This window comes from Leptidea sinapis, chromosome 46 (genome assembly GCF_905404315.1).
Source record: "Leptidea sinapis chromosome 46, ilLepSina1.1, whole genome shotgun sequence".
Lineage (NCBI taxonomy): Eukaryota > Metazoa > Arthropoda > Insecta > Lepidoptera > Pieridae > Leptidea > Leptidea sinapis.
This window is the reverse complement of record NC_066310.1, coordinates 4,374,312-4,390,534: the sequence shown is the minus strand read 5'-3', so window position 1 is coordinate 4,390,534 and position 16,223 is coordinate 4,374,312. Positions and strand designations below refer to the sequence as shown.

The window sequence follows — 16,223 nt, the reverse complement described above, 5'->3', positions numbered from 1 at the left end:
AGAAGTAAAGTGAAAAGATGATCATATAATAATTGAGAATCAAAGAGAAAGTCTGCTCTACCCGTAGTTTTCAATAATGCTTAAGTATTTCATACGGAACTGCACGAAGCACCTTAGCATAGCATTTGATAGCATTTTTCATAGGTTAAGAATAACCTTAGGTTTAGCATTTATCAAAAGCAGATATTCTACAATGTCATCATTACTATCTACTAGCAGAAAGGGTATTTAGAATGAATCACGAGGACGCCTACACTTAAATTTAAAAATATCAAAACCGGGATGCCACAAGGAAGCATATTAGGTCTATTCATGTTTATACATATCGGTGATATCCCTCTATTAGTAAAAAAAACATATAAACCAACCTTCGTTATAGCTTCTGCCAACGATACTGTCACAATGACAGTTGGGAACTAGCACGCAGAACCATGACTAGACAATATGGTGTAGAGTAAATTAAATAGAAGTCTCAATACCCCAATATATGTAAAGTATTACAAAGTGAAATACTTGAACTAGATAATAATTTTGGCAACCGTATCGAAACCATTATTGGGGGAATTTACATAATTTGTAGCCTTTACTTTATCGAGAATTTCAGTTGTATGAACAATGTGACGAATCAGTTTCATTTATACCAATGGAAATAATGAGATGCTGCCATAGTTACCTGTATTTCATCTCGTATTCTTCTGTTCTCCTCTTCTCTGTGCTTCGAGAACTTTCTGTACAGATCATCCTCCTCCTGCCGATGCTTCATTTCAAGTTTTGTTTGTTCATCTCGATCCTGGAATGAAAAAACAAAATAAACAAGGTGTTTCCATAAAAATTGTTAGTAAGAGGCCACTGTCTCATAAACCGCAATAGTCAGACAGCAAAAAAATATAATATAAAGTCCAGAGTGAGAATTTCAAAATAGCAATACAACTTTTCATCAATATGAAAAGTAGTTTAGCCCAATGGCTAAACCCTCGTCCTATTAAATTCAAATTCAAATTCAAAAATACTTTATTCATGTAGGTCACAGAAATGACACTTATGAATGTCAAAAAAAAAATATAAAAATATTGTTTCTTATTTAATTTACCGCTACTTCGTAAAGGGAAGTAGCGGTAAATTAAATTCGAATGAGAAGAAGTAGCAAGAAACTCATTGCCACTCTTTTAAGTCAAGATTTACATTTTAGTTGTTTTACAAATCATTTCAATTACAATATATGCAAAGTGACGCAACAAAAATACTCAAATGTCAAAAACTTAAAGCCTTACATGAGTAAGTCAAAAAAAGAAAAAAAAAAGTAAATTAATACTTATAAACACAAGAGTTATTGAGTATAGTAGATGCATCAATCCACACATACCGTAAATAAATAGAGGCATTATGTGAGCATTTCATAAAATAAAATATATAATAACTTTAACTTTAAAGGAAATAATAATAATAAAAAAACACATCAAGCAGACTTCCCGGTAACAAGATCATCCAGCCCCCACGATTAGCACCCGTTCACGAGCATGACGCATGGACCAGCCATCGCCTCCCTCGACCATATTTTAGGGAAGGGAACGACCCGCCCCACGCCGCCATAAGCAGAGCCATTTAAGCGAATATTATGTTTTGCGATCGCTATAGAAAGATCCTAGTGATGGTTTATGAGGCTGGAGGTAAGAATGTTAATAGTGTACCGCCAATAAAGCTAAATGGCAGCACACTTCAGAGTGGAAATAATTCACTACCTCGGTCACTTCTATAAGAGTCAATGCTCTTCATATTAGAGACGAAGACGACATAGAGAGGGAACATGTTAATGTTGTTTGTTATTTTAAAGTGATATCCCTCATTTCTGGGATAAATTATGCAAACTAAATTTCGTAAATCTTGGTATGCCTTGTTCACCACTGAGCCACAACCTGAGAGTTGAACAAGACCTACCAAGATATATGATCCATGCGTCACTCGAACAGTTGGCTCAGTTCGTAAGAGCGCTAGGACGGATGCCGAGAAGTGTGGGTTCGACTCTCACATCGTCCACAAATTTTGGTTACAAATTTAATTTATATAGTGAACATGTTGCCAAGAAGATTTGCACGAAGTTCAAAAGCCCTGAAAATGACACTTTTCAAGACTTTTTCTTTGTCATTTTGCACGTGCAGTCTATGAGGCAACAATATTCAGAGTGCCAATACAATTACATATTGTTTGGGTTGCTTCGTTGTTGTAGTGCTTCAGGGATGTTTGCAGCACGAACAAATTGTTTCTCTGCAACAACGAGTGGGAGGACCCTGGTGCGCCGGGTTCGTAGGTGGTATCCTCGCAAAGATAGGAGGCAGACTTGATTGCATTTATGTTAACAATTGTGTAGGATTGGTCTGTGAATGGCCATAATTTTGTCAATGAATTATTTTTAACTAGCTGATGCCCGCGAGTTGTTTGGAATTGAAGATTTATCTCATCTACTATTCCAGTTCCGGAATGAATCTTATTTCGAGGAAGATTGCTATGGCAACCCACTATTGGAATAGTTGTAGCTCATCTACGTGAATATCAGTTTTTCACAAATACCGCGGGAGTCACGGATTATTCCGGGATAAAATCTAGCCTATGTCCTATCCCTACCTCTACTCTATCATCAAAATCGGTTCAGTAGCTCCGGCGTAAAAGCGTAACAACCAAACTTACATTCACATTTATAATATTAGTAGGGATTATCAATTTTAAATTATAATTAACACAACATAATTTTAAGTAGGTACCTAATACTAATTTTTTTTAAGTCTCTGTTCACTGCTTTTTTTAAATACATTTTATTATTATAACCAATAACTACGTGGTCCCATGGGTGATGGTGATGATATAAGAAGAAGATCGCGTGTGAATGTGCAGAATTACGTTTCGCACAGTCACAATGAATTGTCGACGACCATTTTGTTCCAAACTATCACGTAACTTCCTGAGCTATGGGAATTCTTAGATTTCTTTTTATATACTTTGCGAAAATAATATTATAAATAATATGAAGAACAATGCTGTTTTCGTAACAACTCTTGGATGTAATCAAATTGATACAGTCTAAGAAATTATTTTTATAAGTTAAAAGGAATAACGCGTATAAGGGGCACAGTGGTGGCGTCGATTTATAATATACCAGTTAGATCGTATGCGGATGAAAATTCCTTAATAAGCACTATTCCGCATTCAGACAGTTTATATGTGAGTTTGTGAGGTGTGATCAAATTCCAAAACAGGTACTTTTTTTAAAGAAAATAATGGACAAGACGAGTAGGACGCCCAGCTAATGGTAATTGATACGCACTGCCCATTACAATGCAGTGCCACTCAGGATTATTGAAAAACCCAAAAATTCTGAGAGGCACTACATCTGCGCTCGACACCTTGAGACGTAAGATCTCAAGTCTCTTTTGCCCAATAATTTCACTAGCTACGACGCCCTTCAGACCGAAAAACAGTAATGCTTACACATTACTGCTTCACGGCAGAAATAGGCGCCGTTGTGGTACCCATTATCTAGCCGGCATCCGGTGTAAAAGAGCCTCCCACTGGTAAACTTACTCTGTAACTTGTGCTATATGGATGATAATATTAGAATAAGATTTAATAAATACCTATTGATTACACTCCCATAAAAACAATTTCATATAAACAACAATGTATTACAAGAGACTTGATCCTTCGCAGACAAACTCTTCAGATAGATAGCTCCGCAAAACTCAGCTTCCTAAAGTCAGCTTACCTAAGATTCTATGTAATAAATGAAGGTCGTGAATGGAAATAACTGTTGAAACATTTATAATTGAGTCAACATCCCCGACAATGACCTCATAAGCTAGACCTGAGAGATTAGACAGTGTGTTCATATCGGATTTTATGAGACTATATTAGCCACTTCAACCATTATGCCATAGTTGTTTTTGTAACAACATTTGAATGTAATCAAATTGGTTCATTCGGTCGAGTCGTTTGAAAGTTAATTAACGAACTAATAAAGTAATTCGAAAGTTTCATGAAATATACGAAACAAATTTGATCGTTGTTTCGTGCTGTGACTTGGTATATATATTGAGTAACATAATACATACATAATTTGTTACTTTTCAATATTAAAAAATCAAATTAAATATTACGAAAAGTTGACAACCACACCAATGTGTATCCTCGGTTATAAATGATCACAAGCAGTGCTACCATTTGCCAACCGTTTCGGTTTTGACATACCATCTCATATTTTCAACCACAGAACCAATGACGTTCTATACAGAAATAACTCAAGTCTTATGCAAAACGTATTAAAGCCCACCCAAACGCACTCGCCTGCAAATTGATGAGTAAAAGTTGTTTCAACAGACTAAAGAGACAAGCCCCTCAAGACCTCAATATTGTATAAGATATTGGCATGAAAAAAAATGGATTGGTCACTGGACTAATACCATTCCAAGACTAATTTGAACTGTGTAAACTCTAGCCAAATGCCAAGTATAGTCAATATTAAAAAAAAAAAAAATCAGAACTGTGTTTTTCCACAGAGCCGAATAAATGACAGTCCCGTTCTTCAGTGTTCTGTGTGTATCTTAATATATATAAATCCAGTTTCATGTTGTTTGTTTCCAATGAACTGCTAAACGGATTTTAATGGGGATTACTTACTATTGACACACTTTTTACACAAATTATCTTGCCCCAAGTTAAGCATAATATATAGCCTGTGCTATGGGTTACAAGACAATGATAATATATTTAATACAATATACTTACTTAAACATACATAAATTCATATAAACATACATAAATTCATATAAACATACATAAATACATTTAAACATCCATGACTCGGAAACAAACATCCATATTCATCATATAAATGCTTGCACCTACCGTCGTACCTTCATGTAGCGCAGTTTAGTCTAACTTGAGAGACTCATAATTATATTAATTTCCAATATTTGTTTTGTGTGGGCATATTTTGTGTGAGAGAATTTTTTGACGCACGGTTTGATAGTTCTGCAATGAAAAAAATTCATCATAACAACAGGCAGCATATTGTACGAAATAATTCTTGATGTTATGCAATATTATCTATTGGCAAATGTGTAAAAGCAGTATTTTATTTATTATGTACAGAACAACGTCTATCGGGTCAGCTACTTAATTATAATTAAACTTTTATAACCGCCTTCCGGATGTGATGTGGAAGAAAGAAAAGACAACCTGAAATTCCTCAAAAACCTTGGTTCTCCAAATTTAAGATTCCAAATAAAACAGTGATATCAACTACTTTTTGTTTATGTTTTAACCACGTCTGTACTCCAGGTTTTTTTAGCAAAACTTAAAATTAGATTAATTAGAGACGATTCCCTTTGTGGTAATGTGTAATGTAATATATCACAGATGAGTGAAATGTGGATCATTTGTTCTTCAATTGCCCTTTAATGCAACCTTCTTTGTACAATATTATACCTACTGAAGTTCCCCGCCCAACTTCCTTCAAATGTCTCCTGTGCCTAGTTTTCACTCCTCTTGTAAATATATTAAAAAGAGATAAGTTGTAAATATCACTAAGTACTTATATTTAATAACTTTACAGCATGTATATTTTGTTTCAGGTATAAAACCTATCAATTTTATAATTCCTAAGAAATGTATTTACGTACGTAATCTTTTATCGAGTTTTCGTTTTTTAGAAACCAGAACGTATATGTTCGCCTTTTTAATTTTTCTCATAAAAAATATCCAGGATTCTATTGTCATATTATCAATACATTGACATGTGACTCAATTGACAAGCTTTTATAGATATACGACACTCAAACTTAACTAAATTGGCGTCATGATTGATATTGTGGGTTTTGACGTAAGGGTATCGGTAAAGTTGCATCATCGTACCAAAGCAGGCCACCGTGTGTTTATGTCACCGAACAGGCAATTAAAAACATGTGAGATTTCCAATTTTATGACCGTTAGATCTTGCATAATCGGTTATAGAACTGACGCGTTTATAAATATTCGATATATGCTAATTGTAGATTACTTCATACTATTGTTTTATCATTATTACGCGCTCTTATCAAAACAAGCCGGGAACGAAACTGTTTTTGTACGATTAAGCGCGTTGATAAGTAGTTATAGTTAGTTTCGAGACACCGCGTCATCGGCCGGTCGTGTACGTTACACAGACACTGCGAAAATGCTTAAATTACTCAGAAGTGCTCAGCGCTTGCAAGTTAAATACCGCCAATATAGCAACGCGACAGTTATCGGTACAGAACCAAACAAAAATGACCCCTACTACCTGGAGAATAAGGCGAGAATGGACGAACTTGTCGAAGAGCTCAGGCAGAAAACAAACACGGCCGTCAAAGGTGGGCCCGATGAGGCGATAAAGAGGCACGCGGCGAGAGGAAAATTGCTGGTGCGTGATAGGATCAACCGGTTAGTGGACGAAGGTAGTGATGTTTTAGAACTGAGCACGTTAGCGGCCACGGACCTCTATAAGGGGCAGGTACCGGGCGCCGGCATCGTCACGGCGATCGGCAAAGTTCACGGTCGCGACTGCATGATAGTGGCGAATGACGCCACGGTTAAGGCCGGAACATACTTTCCAATTACGGTGAAGAAGCATTTGCGAGCGCAATCGATCGCGCAAGAATGCCGGCTTCCGTGTATTTACCTCGTGGACTCCGGTGGAGCTCATCTACCAGATCAAGCCGATGTGTTCCCGGATAGAGATCATTTTGGGAGAATATTCTACAACCAAGCCAATATGTCTGCTGAGGGCATCCCACAGATATCTGTTGTGATGGGTTCCTGTACAGCAGGCGGTGCCTATATACCTAGTATGTCGGATGAAAGTATTATTACCAAAGAGCAGGGATGTATCTTCCTCGCTGGACCACCTTTAGTCAAAGCTGCAACTGGTGAAACGGTTTCCACTGAAGAGCTTGGAGGTGCGGACTTGCATTGTCGGCAATCTGGTGTCACTGACCACTACGCGCTGGATGATGAGCATGCGTTGCATTTAGCCAGAAACGTTGTTGCGAATCTTAACTGGAGCAGCGATCAGAAGACAAGAATTTACTCAAGCAAAGTCGACGAACCCGTTCACGACATCAATGAACTACACGGCATTGTCGGCGCAAATATTCAACGGCCTTTTGACATCCGAGAAGTTGTCGCGCGAGTCGTCGACGGCAGCAGGTTCCACGAGTTCAAACAGCTCTATGGAGAAACTTTAGTATGCGGCTTTGCTTCTATCTACGGACATCCAATTGGCGTAATAGGAAATAATGGCGTGTTGCAATCGGAAGCTGCTCTAAAAGGCTCGCATTTCATTCAGCTTTGCGCCGCGCGTAAGATACCGTTACTGTTCCTGCAGAACATAACCGGTTTCATGGTGGGAAGGGAGGCTGAGGCGGGCGGTATCGCCAAGAACGGTGCCAAAATGGTAACAGCCGTCAGCTGTTTCAAGGGGCCTAAAATAACAGTGATTGTCGGCGGAAGTTTCGGTGCTGGTAATTACGGAATGTGCGGTCGGGCTTACTCACCGAGCTTTTTGTACATGTGGCCTAACGCGAGGATTTCTGTGATGGGAGGGCCCCAGGCTGCGACTGTTCTGTCGTTGGTTGCTAAGGACAAAGCAGAGCGGGAGGGTAAGACGTGGACTGAGGAGAATGACAAGAAAGTGAGAGCTCCTTTAGAGGAACAGTTCGAGAAAGAAGGAAAACCATACTTCAGCACGGCTAGGTTATGGGATGACGGTATATTAGCTCCAAGAGACACTAGGAAGGTAATAGGGCTCAGCTTATCAGCTGCTCTCAACGCCCCATTCACGGACAGTAAATTCGGTGTATTCAGAATGTGATTATAAGTTAATGAGTGCTAATTACGTTCACGAATGTGTTATCTTATCAGTGAACAGTTGTCAAGACGTAAATTCTTTGTTAAAGACTGAAAAATGTATAGATATTTAATTACAATACGCGATCTTTGAACACATTAGATAATTGTTGTAAATATTAAATAATAAAAGTTGTAAAGTGATCGAGGCTTGATTTATTCTAAACGCGAAAACTGTAACATAGTTGGTGTACATGAGACAGAACAATGGCGCGATAAAAACGATATGCGTTTGTTGTAATTAATATGCAAATATAACCGGCGCGTACGCAGCGAGCCACGTTATAATTCACATGTTAACGGCGCTATTACAGTTACATATATTTGTCGAGTGAAATTTGTATACTCTTGTACTGGCACTTGTGTTGTCTCACTTTCATTTATGGTTATTTTGGCATGGCATACAGCCTGTGGTTAGTGACCCTGCCTACTGAGTTAGACGTCCCGGGTTCGAAATCGATTTTATTTATTTATTTACATTATATTATATTATAAATATTGGTATTTCAAACGTCCAAATCTACGAAAAAATTGTCAGATATTGTTTAAGTCATTCTGAAAATATCCTAATAGTACCACACTAATTTTTACTATAAAATACATTTTTCCTTAGATAATTTATACGTCTAGACTCTACATAGAGCCTTTCTGTAAGGCAACGCATAACAACAGGCCAGATTTATTACTATTACTTTAGTGTGCATGACAGGTACGTCTTACACTCGCGGTACGTCAGTCTCTACCGAGACGTATAAATGATCCAAGCAACTTATTGAAAATTATATTCTAGTTTTAGTATGGTTATGTATTAAAGCCTGTTTTTTTAGGTTTTTAAACTAAATATAAATATATTATAATATATTTTTTCTCTTTTATGCAAAGTCGTGAAGAGTATGACACAATATCTATACGGAATACGTTTTGGGAAGCCGTTTGGAATATTGACAATATGGCCATAAAATAATAAAAATGGCCAGTTATTATCGAGTTGTCAGGTATAAGCTAGTATATCTTAAGACTATGGTATGAATCTGTTCGTGAGCGGACCCAACACACACTTAACTGTATTTTTTATATTTTCATATGATCCACTAATAATTTATACCTACGTTTTGAAGTATCTTTAAAATGACCGTCGGCTCCATATCCAGTTTGTGCAAGGCAATCATTGCAATTATTTTACCTTTAACACCCCATTCTATTGTTTTATTTAAAATATTAACCTCGAAAAAATACATTGTGAAATGGCGGGAAATTATCAATTTAATTGGATACCTCCCCCCTTAAAGGAACTCACATACTTACAGGTTTGACACAATGTTCACTTTTAAATCAGCTTCAGCGGGTTACAGCAAAGAATATGTAATAGTTCGTTAAAGTATAAAACTGCCGATTTTTTTCCAAATGTATCCAACATTTACTTTTAAATCCGAAACTTAAACAACTGTTGCAAATGTGTTCAGTTTAGAATGTCCTAGCTGTTATAATATGAAAAACATTCATTTTAATCGCGAAATAGCCAAAAGGTAGGGTACGGCGGGGCTAGTTGAGCAACTCTTTCACTTGAGCGGCTATAGCTCCTCAACGATAAATCTTAATGTCTTGTTTTGCATACTGATCAATTACTAATATATCCCTTAGCAAAAGTGTCCATAGTAATTATTTCTAGCTAGTTGAGTTTAAGAGCTACAGCTGTTTAAATACAGAAAGTCATGTTTGCTCCCCATGGGTGAGGTAAGTTGAGCAAGGATATGGGGCAAATTGAGCAATAAGTTCTTCTCTGTCGACGCATTCTTTTCCCTATTTGATGTTTCTACGTGCGGTGTATAGTTTCCGAGATATTTCGATTGACCAACTTGCCCCTATGCTTAACTAGCCCCGCCCTACCCTACCTACGCCAAAACGGCAATGTCACATATTCCCTATTTGGTACTTAGTTAATATTTCCATATGAATTTCCAAGCGTTTATTTGTAACTGCTAGAATTTCTATTGTACTACTATAATTACAAATGTGAAAGTCATTTTGTTACGATATCAACACAACACTGACCAGCCATTTCAATGCAATCTTATTGTGAATGAATATTTATGATATTATGTTTTGAGTGTTCTTTGAACTTTTGTCATCACTTGCAAACTGTAGACAAAATGTACAATCATTTATGCTTCATGTTCGCTTACTAGTTTCCAATTTACTAGTTTTTGCCAAGTTAAACGAAAGTATTTGCTATTAAATATTATTATAGGATGTTTTGAAGTTGTAACAGTCATAGATACCTTCAGGTAATGTGAGTGCATCCACTTTTAAAGCTATTAATTGTGTAATAACAAGTTTGTTTTCAACTTAAACTTTAGTATTTGCTGTTAATATAGGTGTTCTGAGATTGAAAAAAACATGGTTCCTTGAATTAAAGCTTTGAAGGCCGGTAACGTAATGTTTCTAAAATGAGGTACAAAGGTTTTGTTTCACGTGAATATATTCTATTATTACTTTTTCGTAGATAGCGTTTAGTTCCACTTGAGTATCTATTTTAAGTAGAGTAGTAATTAGAATACGCTCGGTCACTAAAATGGAGGTGGGCCGGACATGTGGCGCGTCTTGGGCGGGTCCACAGGGAAAAAGAAAGAAAGGTAGCCCTGTAGCTAGTTGGGAAGATGATATCAAAAAACAGCTGGCCCCAACTGGATTCAAGTAGCCCAATCTAGAGAGGACTGGCTATCTTTGGAGGAGTCTTCACCTACAGAGGAGTTCTTACAGAATGAAGTAAATAATATAGAATTGAGGAAAAACTAACACAAGTAAATTTTAGGAACCAAAGTTAATTACTAACAAAACTAATAATTGTATGTAGGTAAACTAACTTAATTTAATATAACTTCATGTTTTATAAGCTGTAAGAAATAAAAGGCTTTTTTATTTTATTTTTTTATTATCGATTTTAAGTACGAAAACCTTCCTTCCTGTCCTTCACGCACATTTTGGTCAGCCAGCGTTTATAACTACTTATAAAAAATACCTACCCAAGATTGTCTGCTTTCATATTTAAGAGGATGACAAACGAGCATACATAGGGGTCACCTGGTGGTACGTAATCACCGCAGCCTATACTCTCTATAGTCACAAGAGCGTTGCCGACCTTATAAAGCATTGAAAAAGTATATTTTGTAGTTACGTGGCGACCGAAGATCGACTAGAGAGAATCTACCTGTTGATTTTCTTAATGATACAACAGATTAGGAATGGATAGACAGTCCTAAGGCTATTATATAATAAATTTATTGTAAGAGTTTGTAACGAAATTAAAAAAAATAAGCTCGCTGAGTTTCTTGCGCCCTTTCGTCTAAATTCTGAGGCATGGGTGGTAGTTTTTGACGTTCAATAAGTGATTTGAATTTACACTATCGACGCTACCTTTCACTGGAAAATAGAAGTATCGCTTCATCATCATCATCAGCTGGAAGACGTCCACTGCTAGACAAAGATCACCACGACGATCGATCCTGTGTTGCCCTTACATCCACCACATATTTTACCAGTGGGAGGCTCTGCGTTGAACAGTAATGTGTAAGCATTATTGTATTTCGGTCTGAAGGGCGCCGTAGCTAGTAAAATTACTGGGCAAATGAGACCTAACATCTTATGTCTCAAGGTGACGGGTGCCATTGTATTGCCGCTCAGAATTTTTGGGGTTTTACAAGAATCCTGAGGGACACTGAACTTTAACTAGCATCAGCTGGACGTCCTGCTCGTCTCGTCCTTATTTTCATAAAAAAAAAATCCAATGTACTCCGTGTAATCACCAGATCGTCGGTTCATCTTGTGGGGGGCCTACCAACACTTCGTCTTCCGGTACGTTATGTAAGTACCGGAATTATAATAGTTTTTTATGAAGTACCGCTTATATTTTACTCCTTCTAACTCTGGCGTCAGATCAGATCGAATCACGGAGCGTGCCTCAAGCGAACGTTCACGCTTTCCACACACGGCCACTGGGGTTTTTGCCCGGCATTCTTCACAAGAAACTTTACCGTAGACTCGGTACTATTAGAAGAGTTAATTGTCGGCTCGTATGCCGTGTGCACATGTGTGCTGTAGCGGTAGCAGTTACAAGACTCTGTTGCATTCGTCATTATTTCCGTATTCATAAATATTTCATTAGATTCTGTATATCAACCAATTAACTTATGCTGTTTATGCTGTTGATTTCCTGTAGACCATCTAAAGTTTTAGATAATTTGTACGTCTAGATAGAGTCTCTTGCTGTTAGACAACCGATACAAATTAGCAATATATTAGTATAGTGTGCGTGACAAACTACGTCTTACACTCGCGATTTGTATTACACTTTGTATTAGTGTGCGTGAATTGCTCAAAATATAGGTTAGTTCTAAATTCATTTTTTTCGAAGTTTTCACAGCTGTCATAGTCGATCTAGACGTATAACGGCCGTTCCCAATATACTATCTATAGATAGAGATAAATTACTACCTTCTACTGTCAGTAATTAGCTGTCAATAATCTGAAGCTGTCCCAATATATACCCGATACTTAAGTCATTTTTATCGCCAGTTCACTGTTGCAATTTCTATACAAACTTCTATCGCTGTTAGCTATACGTCATCCCATTGACTCCTCTCGGTATGGGGGTACCACAAGGGTCTATTCTTGGACCCTTCCTCTTCCTAATTTATATAAATGATCTACCTAACCTTGTAGAAAAAAAAATACAAGGTGGTATTGTTTGCGGATGACACTTCACTTTTATTCAAAGTGAAACGAAGCCAAGTTTTATATGACGAAGCAAACAATGCTCTATCTGACATCGTGTACTGGTTTAGCGCCAATAACTTATTTTTAAATAGTCATAAAACCAAATATATTAAATTCACCGCGCCAAATGTCAAAAATGTAGATGTGAATATTTTATTAAATGGAGAGGTGGTAAAACCAGTGGAATCTGCTGTATTTCTTGGCATTACTCTTGATTCCAAATTGCAGTGGGGCCCCCATATTGAAGGATTGGCGAATAGGCTTAGTTCTGCAGCATTATTTGCAAGATTATTTGAATGATAAAGATAGTTGGAATTAATGTTCTAAATTTTGTTAATGAATATTGTTATACTCATTTGAATGCTATTGTAACTTTTGTACTTCATCCTGACTTGCACTAAATAACTTATAAAGTTTTACAGTGAATAAAGATTTTTTGACTTTGACTTTGACTATGCGGTATGGTATATTGTTATGGGGCAGTGCGGCCGATATTAATACCATCTTTGTGCTGCAGAAGAGGGCTATTCGCGCGATTTATAACCTAGGTCCTAGAGAATCATTTAGAGAAAAATTTAAAGAAATAAACATTTTGACTGTTGCTTCTCAATACATTTTTGATAATGTTCTGTATGTTCATAAGCACATTGAGGAATTCTCTAGAAACTGTGACATTCATAATGTTAACACAAGGAACAAACATAAATTTGTTATGCCTACTACTCGGTTGGGTCGAGTTAGTTAGTCTTTTGTTGGGCGATGTATATGCTTCTACAATATGATCCCAGAAAATGTACAAAACAAATGTTTGACGCAATTTAAAAGAATTGTTAAAAAACGTTTGTGTGGGAAAGGTTATTATAGCATAAACGATTTTCTTAATGACACCACGGACTGGGAATAAAGCGAACACCCTCAGGCTCTTTAATTATAAATGTTTATTGTACGATATCACAATGTGTAATCCATATTTTATATAAAAAAAAAACAAGCCCGCTGAGTTTCTTGCGCCTATTTTTCTCAGGTCTGAGGCAGTCTCTTTTGAATGGGTGGTCGTTTTTGACGTTCAATAAGTGATTTTAAATCCTGTTTTGAATAAAAATATTTGAATTTGAATTGACAGACAGCGTGTACGGATACGATGACTTACCATCGATAAGTTTATTGGGACAGAAAAGTCCACGATAGTTACGATTTTTTATGTCAAGTAGGCCACCACCGGAGATAGACTGAATATTGGGAATGGCCGTAAATGATCTAAGAGTTAAGTATTTTTTCTGGGCTAATGGGACTCTCAGTGACAAGTGCAAATGCAATGCCGCTCAGAAATTTTGGATTCAATATAGAAACCTGTTTAGGATTACCATCCATCTGCATTGATCCGGACATGTCCAAACTTTTAGACTCTAGTCCAGATTTTGTTCGGCTCTCTTACTTGCTCGCATTTTATTTTTAACTAGCTGACCTGACAGACGTTGTTCTGTGTATAAAAAATAAAATAATGTTTTTATATGAATTTGTCACTAATATATCATAACATCTGTTGTCGTAATGAAATTGTTTCACAGCAGAACTGTCAAACCGTGCGTCAATAAATTCTCTCATAGAAATTATGTATGGACACATCAAATTTGTTGTTTTTATTTAATTTAGCAGCATTTTCCTATTTATTCACCTGTTAAACCTTTTCTGGACTTCCACAAATAATTCAAGACCTAAATTTGCCAAATCGGTCCAGCCGTTCTCGAGTTTTAGCGAGACTAACGAACAGCAATTCATTTTTATATATATAGATTATATGGAATATAGTAATAAAACCACATATTAGCTTATATCAATAAAATCTACTAAAAAGTCCTTAGTCGAAACATCAGGCTTTTTGTCCAGACTTTTCAAATTACTAAATGGTAACCCTAATCCTGAGCGGCACTGCATTGTAATGAGGGGCGAAGACTTCTCTAGTATAGGAATAGGTTCTACGCTCTACATTATCAATAATATTTTATTCATTCTAGATTCGAGAATCTCGTAAACACGACGGTATTATGTTTAATTAGTGTCGCATCAAGGCCATTATCATTAAAAATCTATTAATGGTTCGTTCACCTCGTTTTAATTAATATCATCATTTGTTCATGTTTACTTCAATTAAATACATATAAACTGCAGCTTTGTCTGAACTTATCACATATTATCACTTCCAGCCGAATTTCGTACATAATTCTACTATTTTTGAACTTTAAGCGCTCGTGGGGGTCGTCCCTCAGTAAGTAGTACGTCTTCCCTACTAGCGTTTTCTATCGACCATTTCTGTTCGTAACTTCTCTAACATCAAATCTATAAGACACACGTAAACTTTTCTTAAATATCTGTTACTTAAGTGTCACTTATAAAATTTTAACATACCTACCGACCAACGCAACAAAAACAATCACATTTAAAAATTAACTTGACATAATATTAAGTATTAAAAAAATTATTTATAAATCATTAATAGGCAGATTTAAACAAAATTATTTTATTATTCAATTTGTATGATTTTATAACTCGGAAGTGTCAACCCTGACTGCTCTGCGTCCTCTGCCCCCACCAAACCGCGCCTTACCACTTGTGTCGCCTATTTCTCGCGATGATGTTCTACTTATAATTTTTTTACTTACTTTGCTTGTACTGAAAATGTAAAATGTTTGTCTATGTGTATAAATTACATATCCTGCGTACTAAATGGTCGTTTCTGAGATGTTTTTATGAAAAAAAAAAATGACAAGATGATTATGACGTATCTCCGATTACAGTAAAATAATTAATGTACAGATTTTACTTTGTTACGATTTTATTGCATGGATTATTTAGTGTGTCACATTGGGATATTGAATCAGTCTTGCGGTGACGGGTCAAATCATGTCTCGCCTAGGCTGATATAAGCATCTAGAGCCCATTTTTATGAAACAGAGAATCATTTGTGTACGAATAAAATATCGATATTTTTCTTAACATAACACACAAATGTAGAAATCAAACTATATAACCTCTTAAGAATAAAAAGGCAATCTAAAATTTTTTAATTTTTTAACAAAATAGCTATGAAATAAAGACGGTTATAATATCATATTTGTCAAAACGATGTTATAATCCACCATTATTACAAGCATTGGTGTTGCTTTTATGAGAGATAATATGATAATAAAGGTTATTTTGCAGATTTCAATAATCGAAAATAATTTAATATTTTTAACTAATTTGTTCCAGCCCTAATCTTGATTTAATTTAGCAAAATCTCTTGTGGGCCTTAACAGTTTACAAACCTATTTAATTTATTTCTGCAACACTACATTGCAGTAAATGGTTTCCCGTTGTCGATCCCACGATATCACAGGTGAAATAGTTTTAAACTTAACGCGCGGAATGCTTCGCGACGCCATCTTGAGGTCATAGATCGCAGATTAAATACGTTACACGTGGACGGCAAACATTTCCCGCCCAATTGGCATTCCTAGACTTTGTTAATCTGTTTTTGTGTAACACAATCGAACGTCAAT

The 16,223-nt window shown here is 36.3% G+C and overlaps 2 protein-coding genes across 4 annotated transcripts in view; one reads left to right on the top strand and one right to left on the bottom strand.

Annotated features, from left to right (window-relative positions):
- LOC126977925 (hillarin) overlaps positions 1-16,223 on the bottom strand; it is an 88,080-nt gene that overhangs the window by 11,038 nt on the left and 60,819 nt on the right. For all 3 annotated transcript variants that reach the window (XM_050826617.1, XM_050826615.1, XM_050826616.1), the window contains exon 5: positions 674-790. In XM_050826617.1, coding sequence (XP_050682574.1) covers positions 674-790 — 117 coding nt within the window. The remainder of the gene's footprint in view (positions 1-673; positions 791-16,223) is intronic.
- On the top strand, positions 6,150-8,056 carry LOC126977947 (probable methylcrotonoyl-CoA carboxylase beta chain, mitochondrial). The gene has a single exon (XM_050826652.1). It carries the CDS (start codon positions 6,203-6,205, stop codon positions 7,874-7,876), a length of 1,674 nt encoding a protein of 557 aa, XP_050682609.1. The 5' UTR covers positions 6,150-6,202; the 3' UTR covers positions 7,877-8,056.